The sequence below is a fragment of the Habropoda laboriosa genome, unplaced genomic scaffold, assembly GCF_001263275.1.
Source record: "Habropoda laboriosa isolate 0110345459 unplaced genomic scaffold, ASM126327v1 scaffold99, whole genome shotgun sequence".
Taxonomy (NCBI): Eukaryota; Metazoa; Arthropoda; class Insecta; order Hymenoptera; family Apidae; genus Habropoda; species Habropoda laboriosa.
This window is the reverse complement of record NW_017100239.1, coordinates 2102222-2119535: the sequence shown is the minus strand read 5'-3', so window position 1 is coordinate 2119535 and position 17314 is coordinate 2102222. Positions and strand designations below refer to the sequence as shown.

General features: G+C 48.6%; 1 protein-coding gene across 1 annotated transcript in view; it reads left to right on the top strand.

The window, feature by feature from the left end:
• The first annotated feature begins 4393 nt into the window (after nucleotides 1-4393).
• The window catches only part of LOC108571810 (PR domain zinc finger protein 16-like), a 24537-nt gene continuing 11616 nt past the window's right edge, over nucleotides 4394-17314 (top strand). The window contains exons 1-3 of the mRNA XM_017933952.1: nucleotides 4394-4442; nucleotides 7075-7452; nucleotides 7829-8025. Coding sequence (XP_017789441.1) covers nucleotides 4394-4442; nucleotides 7075-7452; nucleotides 7829-8025 — 624 coding nt within the window. The remainder of the gene's footprint in view (nucleotides 4443-7074; nucleotides 7453-7828; nucleotides 8026-17314) is intronic.

Below are 17314 nucleotides of genomic sequence, written 5' to 3'. Positions count from 1 at the left end.
AATTGCGAATGATTAATGATCGAAAACGAGTTACCCCGTTTCGGGGGGAGGGTTAACATTGCGTATCCAAGTGTGCTTTCTGGGATTATTCGTTCGGTTAAGTTGAACGCGGAGGAGGTGGCGGTGGTGGTGGTTGGGCGAGAAGTTGCCGAGGAACTGGCTGAAAAGGAGGCAAGGAGAAACGAGGGTGTTGCACGCGCACGAGAGGGCCCAATGTATACCGGATTTTCCCTACTTCAGCCTGTTCCGGTCGCTCGCGTGCCGCTATTCTATCGGCCGCATCTGGATCTTCTCCTACGTACCGTCGATCTTGACCCCGTGACCCGATTCTCTATTAGACCGAACTTGCTCGTATCGTGTTCCAAAGTAATACTCCAATTCTCCACGTATTCTCTCGCCTGTGATAAGAAGAAGAGGAGAAAACATGGATCAGACGTGAGATGGAGAGAGTTTGACGAATCCAAGGGGGTAGAAAATGATCCAAGGTCCTTGATACATCAACGTACATGAAGAAATCGTTAAGTCGAAATAAAGGGAGGGTCTCCGCGGGGGGAGAGGTCAGAGACAAGCTGCAAAGTCTGTCGAAAGGGAGGGCGTCGGCAGGAGGAGCCCGAAGGTAGAGGGTCTTCCGTTAGTTGATCGTCTTCCGGTGACTTCCGGTGGCCTCTAACGAGGGACAATGCTTTCTGGTACACGGTGTGCACGCGGCGCACAACAATCGCGTCTCAAGTTCCTCGAGGCAGGAGGGCGGTGCTCCTGAGCTTCATAGAGAGTTCACTCTCTCTCTCTCTCTCTCTCTTCTACTCTCTCTCCCTTTCTCTCTCTGCTGCTGCTGCTGCTCTCCTTCTCTCTTCCTCTTTCTCCTTCGCGTTTCTTTCTTCTGCTCGACTACTTATGCCACATAACGTGGCTCTCAATGGCACATTAGAGGGCAGCGCGATTCGAAAGGCAGTTGAAGGCGTGTGCGTACACAACGCGGAGAACCAACTCGACTCGAACACAAATTATAGACTCCCTGCACGACCGTTGAGGCGACTCCAGCGATTCACCAATCGCTATTTCGGCCATGTACTCTCTCACGGACGTATATACGCGCGGCGTATAGCTGGTTGCTAAGGGTGTACGGCGACGCCATTCACCAACACGCACGTCTCTCCTCGATCCTTTTCACCTTGGCTGCGTTGCGCGTATCCCCCCCCCCCCCCCCCTTCTCCTCCACCTTTCTTTCGCTTCTTTCTTTGTCGCGTCTTTGTCGAGGGACGCGCAAATCGCTTTGGGGTAGATCAAGAAGTCGACCACGTCCGACTCTTGGAAGACCACTCGAGCAGCAGCCGATTGTTTGATCGCAGAAGAGCGCTGACTTCACTTCTCTTATATTCTCTCTTCCATCGACCAAGTTAGCTACTTCTTTCTCCTTCGGGCGACCGTTAACGGTCGGCGATATTCGGCCTGACAAGGAAGGTCTTCGTTCGTTTCCTCGATCGAATCTCGAGAGTCTCTTCGCCCGGGGCCACTCGAAATTCGTCTATCTGATTTACATGTTGGATAATAAGTCGTTGAACCTTCGATTGTGTAGACACCGCTAACGAGAACACACTCGCAATTCCATCCTTCGATCTTTTCGTCTTATTTATTTCTACCTACTGAACGGTGTTTCGCAAATTTTCCCCCAGGTAAAACGATCAATTTTCACCTGGAGAAAATCGATAATTAAATCTTAACCGCGTGTAGAGTTTGGTCCCGGTATTAGGCGAGGAATTGCGTAATTTATCGGTAATCAGGGAACGATCAACGGGGAACAATGGCCTTAGTTGGAGAAACTTCTCGCGTATCTTGTCGTTGGCCCGGTTTGACAGCGACAGGCTTGGTTGACACGCTTGTAAAATTGCTTCTCCGATACAGGCGAAAGTTGTCGGCCACGCAGGGCACACAGGAGACAATTTTCAGGGGTGTGAAAAATATTAATAACTCCGGTGTTGCAGTAAGGGACGAAGGGCTTCCGAGTAAGGGATGGCATAGAGTCGGAGGTCGAGGGGGTGGCTGGGTCAGAGGAGGGGGTGGCAAGTGTTTCTGTCAGTTTAATAGCTTCGCGCGCGCCTCCACCCTCTCCTCGCCCCGTCTCTCTCTCCTTTTGCCACTAGGACTCACCCCACATGCGCACACTTTGCCACCGACATTACGGCATCGTCACTCTACGTGTCAGAAGTTGCGCTAGACCTAGAACCTCTGCTTAGATCTGATAACCCTTTGATACTCCCGTTATTTATTACCCCCTACTAGGACGCCATCATCGACGACGACGTCGACGTCCTCGAATCGATCACCCAGTTCTCCTCTTCGTGTGTGAACCGACGACGGAGTAAAGAGTAAATCGAGCACGCACGATTCTATCGCTCGCAGGGAAGCCTGGCTAATTAACGATAATAATAGCGCCAATTTATTATAATTAAAAAATTTCGCGCCAGGGATCAGATGAGAAACTTCAATGTTAAATTCTGATCGACACGAGAGAAAAAAGGTATCGGTATGAAAAAGTTTGTCTGGAAAGATCGATGTCACATCGCTCCAATTCACTTTCCCATGAAGAATCGTGTCCCGAGGTAGCATTTATCACGGGCCAGCGTATATAAAGAGCGCGCGAATTCACGAGCAGGGCTGGAAGGTGGGCGAAGACGGTGATATCTACGCGAGAGAGAGGGGAAGAGACATTTTTATGCCTGTGTAAATCAAGCCTCCCGGCCAAATATTGCGCGGACGAACGTTCCTGGCGAACAAGCGAAGGGTACCGGTGTTAGCCGGCCATAAAGAACGATATAACTGCACGCGACACATGTCTTCCTGCCTGTGGAACGCACTCATATCGCCTCCGCGGCCTTCCTTCTCCACGATTTTCGCGGCACGCGTGAAATGAAGATTTGTTTCGACATCTTTCTCCTCCGCCGTTTATTCACACCGCCGTTTTCAACTCCCCCTTCCAGCAGGATTTAAATCGTTGCAATTTCAACAGACGTCGACAGACGGTTCTACGTGGTTTCAAAAATCAGCGGTAACGGAATTTTCTTTCATAAAATGATTCCAGCGGCGTTTGGTAACGAACGTTGCCAACGTAACTTACGAGAGTTTCCGTTGAACGAAAAAGTTAGTCACGAATAAAAGAGTGGGGAAAAAATAAGAAGCGAAGAGTGACGTTTCGGAAATTCTACTCCTTTGATTGACTCGACGGAGAGTCGCGGGAATTTGTCCATGCTACAGACCGCAACGTATTGTGAAACGGTGGTTGTAAAGGAGAAAAAAATCGAGACAGCTTCGTGACAGCTACTTTTGGAAGAAAAAGGTGACCGAGCCTGTCCAATAAAGACTTCGATGGCTGTTCCACTGACCCTGACTCTGCGTGGGGTCCTCTCCAACTTCCACGCGCTGGTCGATCGAGGGTTCGCGCGGTGGAAAAAATTTCTTCGCACCCTGACATCTGACCCTTCGATCTTCAACGTCTCCACGCCTAACCTTCATTTCCATACTCCTTAAAAAAATAGAAAAAAATCCAGAAGAAGAAAGATATACATCACGCCTCGTACCGCAAAATTTAAACAATAAACGATACGTGAAATATAAATTATTCGCGTAAATGACACATCTAACGCGAAATAGCGAATGCTTAGAGGAAACGCGAGTTCGATGTCGAGCCACATGCAGCGTGTCTCTTTCGTTATCAGAGTCACGTTTTCTGATTCTTCCTCTCCCCCCGGCCGGAGGCGGCGGTCTCTCAAACTCACTCAGACCACCGCAGCCTCGTTCCTCTACCAACGCGCACGGTACACCATCGCCTCTTCTCTAGTTCTCGTTCTCTCGCTCGCTCTCTCGAGGGATGCTGTGCCGGACTGGTGGGGATCTGAATGCGATAGGGGTTGCTCCGCCCGTGGGCCAACCAGAGGTCTCGATGGAAGCGGCTCCGCCACACCCCGTGGATCGTCCCTGGCTTCCCTCGGGAACCCTCGTTGTGCCATCCTCTTCTCAACAGATTTCGGATCCTCTAGTCTGCCAAGAGCCAGCTGACACGGAGCAGCGCTCTTCTCTTCGTCATCCGTTTCTTATTTCGTTCGGTGTCTTCTCGAGCTGCACACGCTTTACGCGTCGATCTGCTTTACCCCCTGCGACCATCTAGGCCCTCCCCCCCCAAACCTCTGTGTATTCGTTAACTCGGGCTTTTATTCGTGGATCAGTCGTGGGTATCGATCGATCGATCATGGACACGATCGTGCAGGAGAGAACTATTTCACTCGCTGGATTGTGCCGATGAACGTGTTATCGTGGAACTTTGTTTTGTTTATATGGTGATAGCGTATATATAGTGCGATGGACAGTGATCCGATGTTGTTGAATTGAAGAAGATCGAATGAACGGGCTCGATCTGTCTCGGCCCATGGTCGACTGCACGATGAATGGTAAGTTTGGAGAGATTGTGGCCAATTAGTTAAACGATAGATAGAATATAGCCTTGCTCTATTTGAACGTTCGTCGAGTACTTGTAACGCTATAAAAAGAAGACGAAAATAAGGGGATTGAACGTGAAGTGTATCGATAAAATTAGACTGTTTATAGATCGTCGTAATGTTCGTTATTCATCGTGCAGCTATTTTTATCTCGTTAGATTTTTATCTAATCTGTCGATCATCGGTTCACTTTCTTCCACTAGTGCCATTAAACATGGCCAATTGTTAGATCTTCCATTCTATTTTTTATCCGTTGGATGTGAGCCTCTGGATTTACTCGGTGTAGCGAGAGAAACTTGCTATATCTTCTAGTATCGACAGAAGGAAGCTCGACCACAGCTTGACCGGAAGCCAGGCTGCAGAGATTCGTTCTTCTGTCCAATTCGCTTCAGCCATCTGTTGGCAATTCCGTGACGAGCTGATAGTCTTATCAGCGTCTTCAAGTCACGATTCTCACCGCAGGATTTCTGTGCAACAATTCTCACCGGCGCTTCGATCGAACTCGACAAATTTATTCGTCGAAGAAAAGGTGTGATACGATGATAGTCACAAGGACTCTTTTCATCTGTGGAACTATCGTTTTCCCGTTAAGCGATACGTGCTAATGGGAAGTTGTTTGTTTTCCATCAGGATCCCAGTATCACCAGGACGTCCTGTTGCGGTTACAGGACTGCGATTTACATGCGTGTGAACATATTCCACGGCTTGCTTGCTTGCCAATTTGCTTAATTATCTTTTCCGGGACCAGGCGTGAAATATCTCTAAACGTTCGTTAGATTCTCGTTTATGGTTTTTACGTTACATTCGTACAGTCTCACGTTCGTCCGTCACAGTGAACTTGTAGAAAGAGTTACTTAACGAAACGAACCTCTTAATTTCCAACCACGAGTGCACTAATACCCTCTCACCCGAGAAGATAAAGAAAGAAGTGAGTAGAGAAAGAAAGAAGAAAAAACTACGTCAAGTCTTCCCACGAAGAGAATTTTCGATTCTCTAAGCAGCGGCAAAGCAGCACTCTACTCTAATCGCGCTGGAAGCCTCTCGAGCGGCTATCATCGAGGATAATATCGCGCATGGTTGAACAAGTACTCGTAGTTTCGTCAAGGGAAGAAAGTACTCGAACACTCGTGTCCCACAGGAGTCAAAGACCCCCGGATCTCGAGAGTTTTCCAAATATTATTGTTGCATCGTATAGACACTAGAGCTTCCTGAATCGTCCCTGAAATCACCCTTCCAAATCGTCCACGGATCTCTTCTTTACGATTATCCACGGAAGCTGTTTACTCTATCGATCAGCTTAGATTCCCCCGTTCAGCCACCGACCGAAATCCTATCTTTACGATTATTCTCACCTAGGAAAGATGTTACGCTTCCTTCGGGCTTCCATATCTAGTGACATGATTCCTCTAGGTACAACGTGCGCACGTCTCGATATCTCTGCATTATCCTCTATCTCGGAGTTTCGTGTCGACCGGGCTAGGACGCAGGATCACCGTTTTCTTTTACGACTAGCTCGCGCTTAATCCACTGTTGACTTTCTCGATTAGAATGGAATTGAAGCTGCCCTCGTAAAACGGATACTTTGAACGTTTTTATTACACGACCGCCTTCTCCTTCGACTCTGTTTTCAATCGGAAAATATCGGTTCTATCGCGACGCGACGGTTTGTTAGTTGAATTCTAGTATCGAGGCTACGGTCGAAGAACAGAACACAAGCTCCTCTTGGATATACACCTGCGAGCTTGTCGGCAATTTGCTTAGCCGCGGATTACACAGAGAGAGAGAGCTTACGGTGTTTGCAGAGGACTCTCGATCGTCACAGGTCCCTCGGTGTCACCGGTGGGCGCGCATAGTTTGTTTCTAGATAGCCGATACAACAGCCGGAGATATCTTTCGATTCGAAGATAAGTGTGGTATTAGAAAGGCCCGTCGTATCCGGTCTGGAGTTATACAAATAAATCCAGATTCGACGGATGGTCCTTCGTGGTACTGTATCGTACACTCCGCAGGAAATCGAAAGCTGGGAATAAAGATAACAGACGTTATACGCATGTGTATATGAACCGTCTCTGAAAGCTACATGTTGCAGTTTTATACACATGCACGACGTTCGTTTTTTTTTACGCAACACTTTGAGGCAGTTTCACGGCGCATCAAACACCTCTGGTAGGAGTGGGGGGAACAATAAAATTCCCCGCTTATCGCGTCAAACATCCTTGGCTCTCGGGTGTCATACACTCGGGGCTCTGTGAGTGAGAAAACGACCGACGGGTCGAGGAGATAGCGCTCTTCGATCGCCACTTGTCCTTGTGTGTCTAGGATTTCGTCCACGGAGAGGGAACTTGGCAAACAAATTTCGCCGTTTCTCCGCCATCGTCCTCTTCCGTTCTCTCCCCCTAACCGCCGGAGATAACTCGGAATTTTCTCTTACGAATATCTCGTCCTCCGCAGTTACGATTATTGCACCTCGGAGAATTTCTTCAACCCGGAAACTCTCGCGCAACAAGGCAAACTTGAACACATTCCTAACCTCTGCTATTTTTTGCCGTCGATTCTTTTTTCTAAGTTACGCACGTTCTTTCAGGAAGCAGCGACGAAGGCGAGTCGACGTCTGGTGCGCCGACTGGAGGAGGCACCGGGTCCAACGAGGGCCAGGAAATGGAGGAGAACGGTTCGATTCGCGGTGGAAGCAACAGCTCCGCCAGCAATTCCGTCTACAGGGATCTCACCAGCCTTCACGCGACCAGCGGCCACGACGTGCCTCAGGATTACAATCCGCAGTCGAGGCCGGCTTATCAGCGGGGATATTCACCTGCCATGGACACGCAACAACAGATCTACGAGAAGGAACAGTACAGGCCACCCTCGTCGAGGGACGACGAGAAATCTTCGTGGGATTACAGTGAGAAAACGGAGAGAAAGGAGTATTCGAGATCGCGGGACTACAGGAACGAGGCGTACCGTGAGTGGAAGATTTCTTTTAAATTGCCCTATCGAACTGTCGCGAGCTACGGAAGCTAATTGCGTAAATTAGAATACTGGGTCGACCCTGGAGGGGTAGTTTAATGTTACGAATTACGGTGTAAATTATCGGGAGGACGGGTGGCGGTTAACTGTCTCTATTAGAATAACGGGTTAGAAGCCTTTTTTTCACCAGGATTTTAATCTACCAAATTGCAACCTAATCGTTCAAATTCACTTCTCGAATTAGCTTTATTTTACACGTGAAAATTGCCGGCCGTAATAGCAGGGATTTGAGTGAAAATTGAAAACGATACGAAATAATAAGAAATTTTTATGCAAGATACTTATCGACGATAATGTGATTTGATTCGCAGAAGACGCGACGAAACAGGAGCAGAAGGATCAATCGAGTCGCGAGTGGGTGTCACCGGTGCCGGAAGTGGAGGTAGGAGGTTCGGCACCGGGTGGCCCTCAGGTTCGAGCGCGAAAGGACATTCCAAGGGGCGCGAGATTTGGCCCTTTCCTCGGGAAATGGGCGAGCGAGCCTTTCGACCTCCGTTACGCGTGGGAGGTGAGTTGTATTTCTCCTTATCGTTTCCTTTTCGCCGGGATTTCCAAGCGGAGCGTAGGTAAACGAAACGCGTATATCGATGCTCGATTCAACTGCACCCTTTCTCCGGGGGACTTTGAGAAATTATCGATTACTCTGCGCCTCTGCGAAGTAATTATAGTAACATTCGTTAAAAGTAATGGAAGAGATTTTCAATATTTTTTTATCGTCTATGGTTCGTTTCGAAAAACCACACGCGCGAAGAATCTCCCGCAGGAATTCGCATGCGATATTATCTCGCAGACGGGATCCTCGTGGAACCGTTTGAAAGATGATCGATCTGTTTATGGCTCGGGATCCAATGGAGGAATACCTCGACCGAGACCAGTGTCAGTAGGCTCACTGTCCTCTTGCTATAATCCTGGGTATTATCCGGCAGATGCCGAAGACAGGAAAACGTAGCAGAGAGAAAGAGAGGGGAGAGCGGATAGACACATAGAATCGTCTGCTCGGTTTGGAAAGCAGACACCTGGTCGGTCTCGTTCGTCGAAGGTGTCATCCATGTTGACAGATCTGTCAATTGGCTCGCCTTGGACACTTCTCTCTCTCTTTCTCTCGATTTCTGTCCCGAAATTCTTTCGAGACCCCGGAGAAACGTCTCTGTTATTTCTCAAGTCGACCGTGAAATCCGTAGGTGGAGTCAAAATCGAGGAAATAGTCCGTGAAGCGAAAAGTTCAAGATGCATTTTGCCACTAACGCAAAATTGTGCATTCGCGAAGATTTTCAAACGTGTCTCGTTGTTCGTGGAAAAAACGAAAAAAAGAGTTGGTCCATTTTCCGAAGCGAGATTACGGTACTTGCGAGAGCGTTAGGAAACTGGCCGTGTACCGGTCCAGAGGGTGTGATAGATATGATAGCGGCAAGCGTTATGTTACGCTCGCGCATGTCGCACTGACAAAATGTAAATGGCGCCATCCATCTAACTGCCGACAAAAAGGCAGCCGGGGCCAACTGTCGGACCGGCGATTACAGGATCGATTAAAGCCAAACTACCCCTTCGTTTCGTCGGGCCGATCTATCAACCCCACGCGCGTAAACGTGCGAGCGCACGAGCGGAGAAAACATCGCGACACCGTCAGTTCTCACAGAATTTTCGAATATGTCGTTTTTAGAGGAACTCCGGGGGCCTTTGCAAGGGTTACGCTGGAAAAGATCGATCGGGAAGAATTTCACGAGTATTTTTATACTCCCCTTCTCCTTGCCCGGACGAGAAGTTTGTAAAATAGTCGGGAAATACGATTTCTAACGAATCCGTCGAACGGTTAGCAATACGCGTGATCCTTTTCTGAAATTGGAGAAATCCAGGAAGGGATCCCTTTCGATCGATTCGCACGCTATCCCCTAATCCTAATCCTTTTCTCACATTCTCGGGGAAAAGCGTTCGCTCGAACGAAAGGGGAGAGACTGGGAAGATGGAAACTGGATTAGTGATAAACCGTTATCAGTGTGACTCACAGAATTTTATTGCAAACGCCAATTGTACCATCTCTACGACATGTATGCATCGTTGAAAATTCGAAGAAAACAGAATAAAGATACATTTTCTCTTAATAATATTCGATCGAAAGGGAACACCGAAAAAAGGAAGGGAAGTGAAACCGAAATTTTTGGGGAAATTTCGCGGACGTTTATTCGCCGCGTACACACCTGAAGCAGATTGGAGAAGGGAAGCTCGTGGTATCGAGGGGTGTCCTTCGACGTATCGCTGGTACCCCACCTGCCACGCTGGCCGTGGCTCGTTTTTCGAATCCGCACGAAGGAGGGTTGCAATAGAGGAAACTGGAGGAAACCATAAGGGGGGATCCTGTCTTCCGGTCGCGTTTTGCTCGGTGACGCGTGATCCACAGAACCGTCGACTCGCGGCGTGCCTTCGTGGCGACTAAACCAATCTTAGGCTTAGCTCACTCGTCCGTGAGACCCTCGCGTCGAGGGTACGGCTCCAATTTACCGAATGATCTCGAGAACCCGCCTTAAATGATCAATCCTGTTCGCGTTTATTACGTTTGTCGCGTCCTTGGTGTTTCGTTTGTAGCCTCTGAGGGGGCGCGATGTCTTTAATTAAGCTTGAATTTTCATCCTGTCGACAAGTCTCCGCGATATTTATAGGTTGGAATTTTGTTTTATTCAGCTATTCAGGTCATCCGCGTCGCGTTTCGAATATCAAAGGGTAGTTTACACATACGTTGATCGAGATATTTCGAGATTTTCGTTCTATTTCCATACGGGGCACGCGAGGGTAGCAGCAGCCACCCCCTGTTTCGCGTGGCCGCTCGCTCATATTGGAAGCAGACATATTGGAAGCATCGTGAATTTTTCCACGTGATCGCTGACGACCCCTCTCGACGTCTGCTCGACTACGAGCCGCTGGCTGCTTTTTTCTTTCAAGCGGCCCACGGGGGTAGAGGAGGAACGAGGAGTGGAAGATCGGTTGTTTTTCATATCGAAGCGGGCACACGCGCGCCTCGCTGGATCGTGCGGGCCACTTTTTCGACAAATCGGCCGGAAAGCTGCACCATTAGCGGCGTATGTCGCTGACAAATCGTATAAACGACGACTATCGACGAACCGTGTCCTCGCGCGAACCGCACGCTCCACCCTGATGTTCCTTAATCAGACAAATTGTGCCACGAGTGAACGGAGATCGAGCAAGAGTCCCTCGGCTATACGATCTCGTACACATTTCCTACGACGTTCGCCATTCAACTGGAACATTTTCAAAGCGTTACTTAATCTCGAATTCGCTCGAGAAGATCTTCGTTGAAGTAACAATATCGCCACAATGGAGTGCTCTTCCTTTGCACGCCTACCACTTAAATAGCGAACGAATCGGTACTACGTATACGTAGGTGGTGGCCTTATTGTAGATATTATTAAATTCTCGCTCGATCTCGAAGCACACGCATTGTAGAGAATCGACGTGTCCGTCGTTCCGCCGCCGGTACAATGCACAACACCGGTGCCCATTATTCGTGGACATTGTCCAGGTGAACTGGTCTTTAGGGCGTTGCTGGAGGTCAAGCCCCGGAAGTGATTCGACAATGAGCCACATTATGCTCCCCCTTCCTTCGCTCCACCTTCTCTTCCCCCCTGGATTCAGCCCTCTTCTTATTAACTCGCGCAACTCGCAACAACAAGCGCACTTTTCCACCACTCTTCTCTACATTGCTGCGCGTATTCTTCGTTTTAATACTTCTGTATGCACCAAGGCGACACGGCGACCTTCGCTTTCTCAAGGCGTAGGGTTACGGTGGCCGGTGATTTTCGCCATTTGAATTTGAAATCGGAGAAAGGAAGGCGAAGCGAGGGAAAAAGTTTTCACGGTGGATAGAATCGGCAGGAAACAAGTGACAATCAGTGACGCGGGGAATGTCCGGTATTGTCGGCCCTGTCCGACGGTCCCTGCCAAAGAAGTCCCCTGGTCATCTACGAGTATACCGGTCAAGGGGGTGACTCGGTTATGTAGCGCGAAATTTTGCACCCCTTGCATGTGCGAATATTTTTTCTCAAGAAGCTTACGCTCGAAACGGGACGAATCTCTCGCGAAACTTGGAATTTTTTCGTTTCCTAAAGAGTAGAGACATTTCGAATGTACATCTGAGGAATATTGAACGTCGAGAAAGTGGTGTAGGAATGTTAGGAAATAATCGGAGGAAGAAATGTTGCAACGAAAGCTTGCATACGTTATCCTATGCAAGAATGCAAGGGCCACCGGCTAACTAGCCCTTTTCTCGAGGATCGGGTTTTTGATTGACGGGTTTCGCCCAGGCTGCACCTTCCGCTATTATGTTAATAAAGCTATGATACAGCTTTGTACGTGTGGAATCGTTAACGCGTATATATTTTGACATTTAAATTCACTGCCAACGAGTTTTACTCTCACCCCTTCCTCTCGGTCAAATAGTCCCGTTAAACGTTCCCTCGATCGAGAATTCTTCCTCGAAATCGAGACGTTTCTTCGTAATTGAAACCGTAATATCTCATCTGGTGAGCTCAGATGAGATCGTTACACGTGTCTCAGTAAACCAATAAATTCCCAAGCCGTGTAAACGCGTCCCTCTGTGTACTCTCGGGCAAAAGAGAGCACGCGTCGCACGAGATTCAAACTGTAAGGCCTTAACCGGGCTTTCTTTCTGTCAAACCAGCTGTAAACCGACCTCCTCTCTCGTTCCACCACCCCATCGGCTTTTCGTTTCTCTAGGGTGGCAACGGAGGGTGATAAATCTCGTCCGCTCGTTACCCCACTATCTGTCGATAATAGACATAACAGACACGTGTTGCCCGGTCGTCAGGCTGACCCGGCTGTCCCGTACAATAGAGACTCGTCGTCGTCGGAATCATCGTCTTCAAAGGACCATCGCTCCTTATTCTTTCCTCTCTTCCACCCTACCGACCTACTTCTTCCATTTGCTACCCTCGTATCCGGACCAAACGCTGGAAACTTGGCGAAAAAAACCCTTCATCCCCCTGACAAATATTTGTATTAATTATAAATTTTCTGCCGTGCCGTGGAAAACTTTTTGGAATTTCATTTATTCGAAATATCAGAGTGGAAAGTTGTAGATTTGCCGAGTGTGTTAAATTTCAAGTTGGAAACTCGACGAATCTTCGGGATAATATTCGTAACAGGACGGCGAAGGGTGGTGAAAATGTTACGAGTTGATAAGCAACTCGTCGCCTTCCCGGTTTCTCATTGTCACCATGTTCCGCCGTCTCTCTTCCTTGTCCAATCTTCTCTCTCTCCGTGGGTGTTTCTGCCGTTTAGATGGTTCTATGGGGTTGACGGGGGTACAGACGCTGGATAGGGCCTCGGCGTGTGTAGGAAGCCGTTCCTCGTCTTCGCCGGCGTGAACTTAATTGAACTTGTTCGCGAACTCATAACGAGAAGTCGAGCAAGTGCCCTCTCCGGGTTATAATTTACGGGAAACAATCGCCGCCTTTGATGTGCCGCCAATTGTCCCGGATCTCTCCGCGGAATTGTTACTTTCTTGGGCGGGGTGATTACGCGCACCTACACACGGAACTTTCCAAATCTTTTCACCGTGTGCACCCTTTTCGAGTGGGAAATTGTTTTTTCGAAAGTGTGTCAAATTTTTACAACGTTACAACTGGGTGATTTCGAAATGTTCCATTAACCGGGAAGAATGGTCGAAGAGAAGCGAAATGACGATTTAAATGGCGGTGGAATTTTCTGGAAATTGCCGGAGCTGGAAAAAAGTATCGCGTGTACCAATCAGAAAGTTGCAAACTTTCCCCTTACGTGTCGCGGCTGGTGTTTATAACGCAGCCAACTTTCCAGCTATCCGTTGGAAAATTATTAAACACGTCCAGCCGTTTTATTCGTAATATCCATCGTTGACGCGCGCCAGTTGGACGTATGTACGTTCAATATGTAAACTCAATATGCCGGCCCATGAATCGACAAGCAATCAGCAGCAGTCATTGTTTTCCCTCCGTGGTTCGAAAAGAAAAAAAGAAACCGGTGTTTCATGGCGACGCTTTGATATGCACGCTCAAATGTTTGATCAGTCGAATGATTTCTGATCGCCCATGATGGAATTACAAGCGTGGCCACATCGTTTCAACGAAAGCTGGCCAATTGATCGTCCGTGTACAAAAATTCCCAAAAAAGAAGTTTCTATTCTCGAGATGGAAAATTTCGTCGATTTCTCCTTCGATCGGAACGTGTATGATCTCCCCGTTCGATCGCAGATTTTCTCGAATTGATCGGGCGCATAATTCAGTGGATTATTGGAAAATTCAAGCGGATCCAGGGAATAACCATGGAACGGTTTCGCACGTTGCTCTACTTAGTCCGAGATTGGCAGAATTTGGTGGCGCGCACGGTTGACAGATTGTGTGCATACGAGCGCGCAGCCCTCCGCCACAATGACCGAACTAATCTGGTCCGGTTCAGGGAGGTAGCCTAAGTTCAATATACACAGGAATACACTGCTGCCTGGAGGCGTTCCGTGTATGCCTTCCACTATTGGCCTGCATTAATCACGACGCCGCTGCCCCGGGCCTCAGCTACACGGCGTTTCCGGCGTCAACTTAATTGTCCCGCACGGTTTCGCCGGGGATTCATTAATTGGGATGCACTTGCGTCGACGTAGTGCCAGGACTGCTTCTCTCTTGGAACAATGCGATGTTACGGTGCCGCGTTCGATAGAGTTGAGATCGGAACGGGGAAATAGGCTGTTTGGGGTGGAAAGTTTGAATTCTGTTCGGAAAACAGAGACAGTTTGAAAGAAGTGAAATGTAATTGATTTTTCTAGTTTCGAGCTTGAAGATCGTTAGTCACAGTAGGGAACGGTTATTACTCTCGCTACAAGGCTGATCTTTTGGAGGGAAGAGCGCGCAACGTCTCGAGAAGAAATGATCTGATTTTGGCAAATTCTCCGGCAGACCAGCTTCTCTAATGATCGATCATATAAGGGGCTGGCAGTGACGCGACTCGGATATAATTTATACCGCTAGATACGCGAAGGGTAGCTTCCCTTAGAAACATTCTGGCCTCCGTTGGAACAGGCATCGGGGGTGGCATCTGCTGCGCGTTAGACACGGGTCGTAGGGCACCGTTTGCCTCGTCATTACTTGCATTACTTTCCCGGCACGAGTCAAGTGGGTCAAGTACGGGAAAATACGCATTCGATCGGGGAAGGAAACGTCCACCGCGTGTGTATGAATCGGAAAAAGCAGACGCAAACCTCGATTATCTCCGTTCGGATTGAACGCAGCCGCGCAATTAACCCGCGGATGCTTTTGCCGCGAAATCGTACCCTTTGATTTACGATTCTCCTCGTCTCTTTATCGTTCGAACGATTGGTTATCGGAAAATCTCGTTAAACCTGACCTGCTGGCACGATATTACCTTCCTTCAATTTTTATTCCACCTGGTAATGTTTTTCATTCAATCGACCGTGCATCGTGTACAATTGTCGGAAACGATCGAAACGTTAGCCAGACCTTGCTACTTGTTGGAGAGATTAGCGGGAAAGTGGACGGACGATTGGATCGATCGGGAGAAATTAATTAAGACCCAATCAAGGGTGGAGAATCGTCTACGATCGTCTGCCCCGGGGGCGTGCTTTAAACTAAGAGGAAATTAAGCAAAGATGTCGCCAGGGCTAATGCGACGTTCGGTCTGGGGTCCGTACGACGCCTGAAATCGTAAACAGCCCTGTTATTTAGGGGATGATAATTGACCGTTTCAGTCTGCGTGGCGCGCGACGCCCAACGAATTTCTCGAAACTCTGGGAAATTCACCGGTGCACCAGGGGCACGGGATGTTTACGAGCCTCTCTTTCGCCCCCGATCGTCGACAGAGTTTGGGGGATGAAAATGGAATTCGATACGCCATTGTTGCGTCATACGACGATAATGACGGTTCCATTGCCACCGTTCTGATCTACGTGTTGATCGCGAGCTCCGACGAGCTCCGACGAGCTCCGGGAGAATTGGATCGTCCGCCAAATCGGAGATGGCTTTATTTCTAATAAATAAGACGGACATTTTTTTCAGCGAAATTACAGCGAAAATGACGATGCACGAAGTTGATGAAGCAGTAAAAGTCGGGAGGTGGATTTTTCCAGGAGGGTGAGGACACGCTGTGTCGGCTAAAAGCATTTTTGCGTCGGCCATCACGGGACTATCATACGCTATCGATCCGTTTTATTCATAACTTTTGTCCCTCGTTTCCCTCTCTGTCTCTCGCTCTTCCCCTCTCCAGCTCTCTCTCTCTCTCCCGTAGCCGTTATAGTTGTGCATTAAAATTACGCGAGGACAACGGCTCTCATTTATTTCTCCCCTGTGTACCTTGAAATTAAATACCACCAGACGTTGCCGTCAAATACCATCGAGCATTACCTAAAAAAATCCTCTCGTCGATAACGTTTCGTACGAATCGAGGGTGACGCTTCTTCGAGGAGAATCCGGGAAGAGATCGAGCTGACCTGGCTTCGAGATATCTTAATTTGTGAATGGACACGTTCCACGTGACGTTCCCTACGTCAGATAGAAACGTCTCGTTCGACTGCAGAGATCACGATCGTCGTTCTTTCTCCGACAACGAGCGGTTGAAACGTGGAAAACGACGCGGAACCGTGGCCGATTATGAGGGTCCATTGAGAATCCACGAGGATCTGCCGCGTTGTCTGCCTTTCTCGTGGGGTATTTTCGGTAAAACCCAGCCGACGTCGAACGGGGATCTTTCGTCGGCTCGGTTTTGTTGGAGGTGTGAGGTTACAAAGGGAAAAAAGAGGAGAGATCGCGTGTTTTGTGCGAGCGTTGCCTGTGTCCTGCACCATGGGCCCCATGCCGCGCGAACGAGGATTCCCCTGACCGCGTGTCCTGCAGAATACTCGGGGATGATGCGTCTTGTCGACCGCCTTTCGTCCCATTTTTCCTTCGGCGTCTTTCTTGTCCGCGCGAACGGACAAATTAGGATGTGCCCGGTTCCGCAGGATTTTCTCGGCAGAACGTTTAAACGACAGGACTCGAGAGAAAAATTCCATTTCTCCTCTTTCGAGTAACGGCAATTTCTAATTACCGTACGCTATTTGTCACGAATGAGAAACATCGGTACACGTTCCTCGTGACTGAACATGGTACGATTTTCTCGGGAGTTTTATTAAAAGGCAGGTGTACAATGTTCAATTATCATCGTTGCACCACGATCGTCGAAGTGTGAGCGTCGCTGGTTGTTCCAGCAGATGGAAGAATTCATAGAGAAAAATCGACGTGAACACTGGGGGATGTAATTAAAATGGTCGCGCATTTCTGCCAATTTTAGCAATTTCGCGGCGACGCGCGGCCTGCCCTCAAGGAATCATGCAATTATAATTTATCCGTGTGTCGCCTGTCGACGTTCGCCTCTCTCTCTCTCTCTCTCTCTCTCTTCTCCCGTTTTCCATTTAACTCGGTATTTTCCTTTCCTCTTTGAACTTGTTTTTCCGTCCGCTTTGCCGGTGTCCGTGGTTATTGTGCCTGAAGATAATGCGCGTGCTTGTAATTAATTCTTTCCGATTCGACGGCGGGAACGGTATATTAAGCGTAGAATTCCGTAGGGAAACGACAAATTTCCTGTATCTTTATTTCCTCTTTTCCTCGAATTAATGCGCGTTCCAGTTGCGACCAAAGGGCCTCTCCAACCCCTCGTTCCTCGCTGCCTTCCAGCGGCACGATTATGAGAACGAACGAGATCCACTGTTAGACAAATCTGTCCTTTGAATTGTTAGCACATGTCCGCGC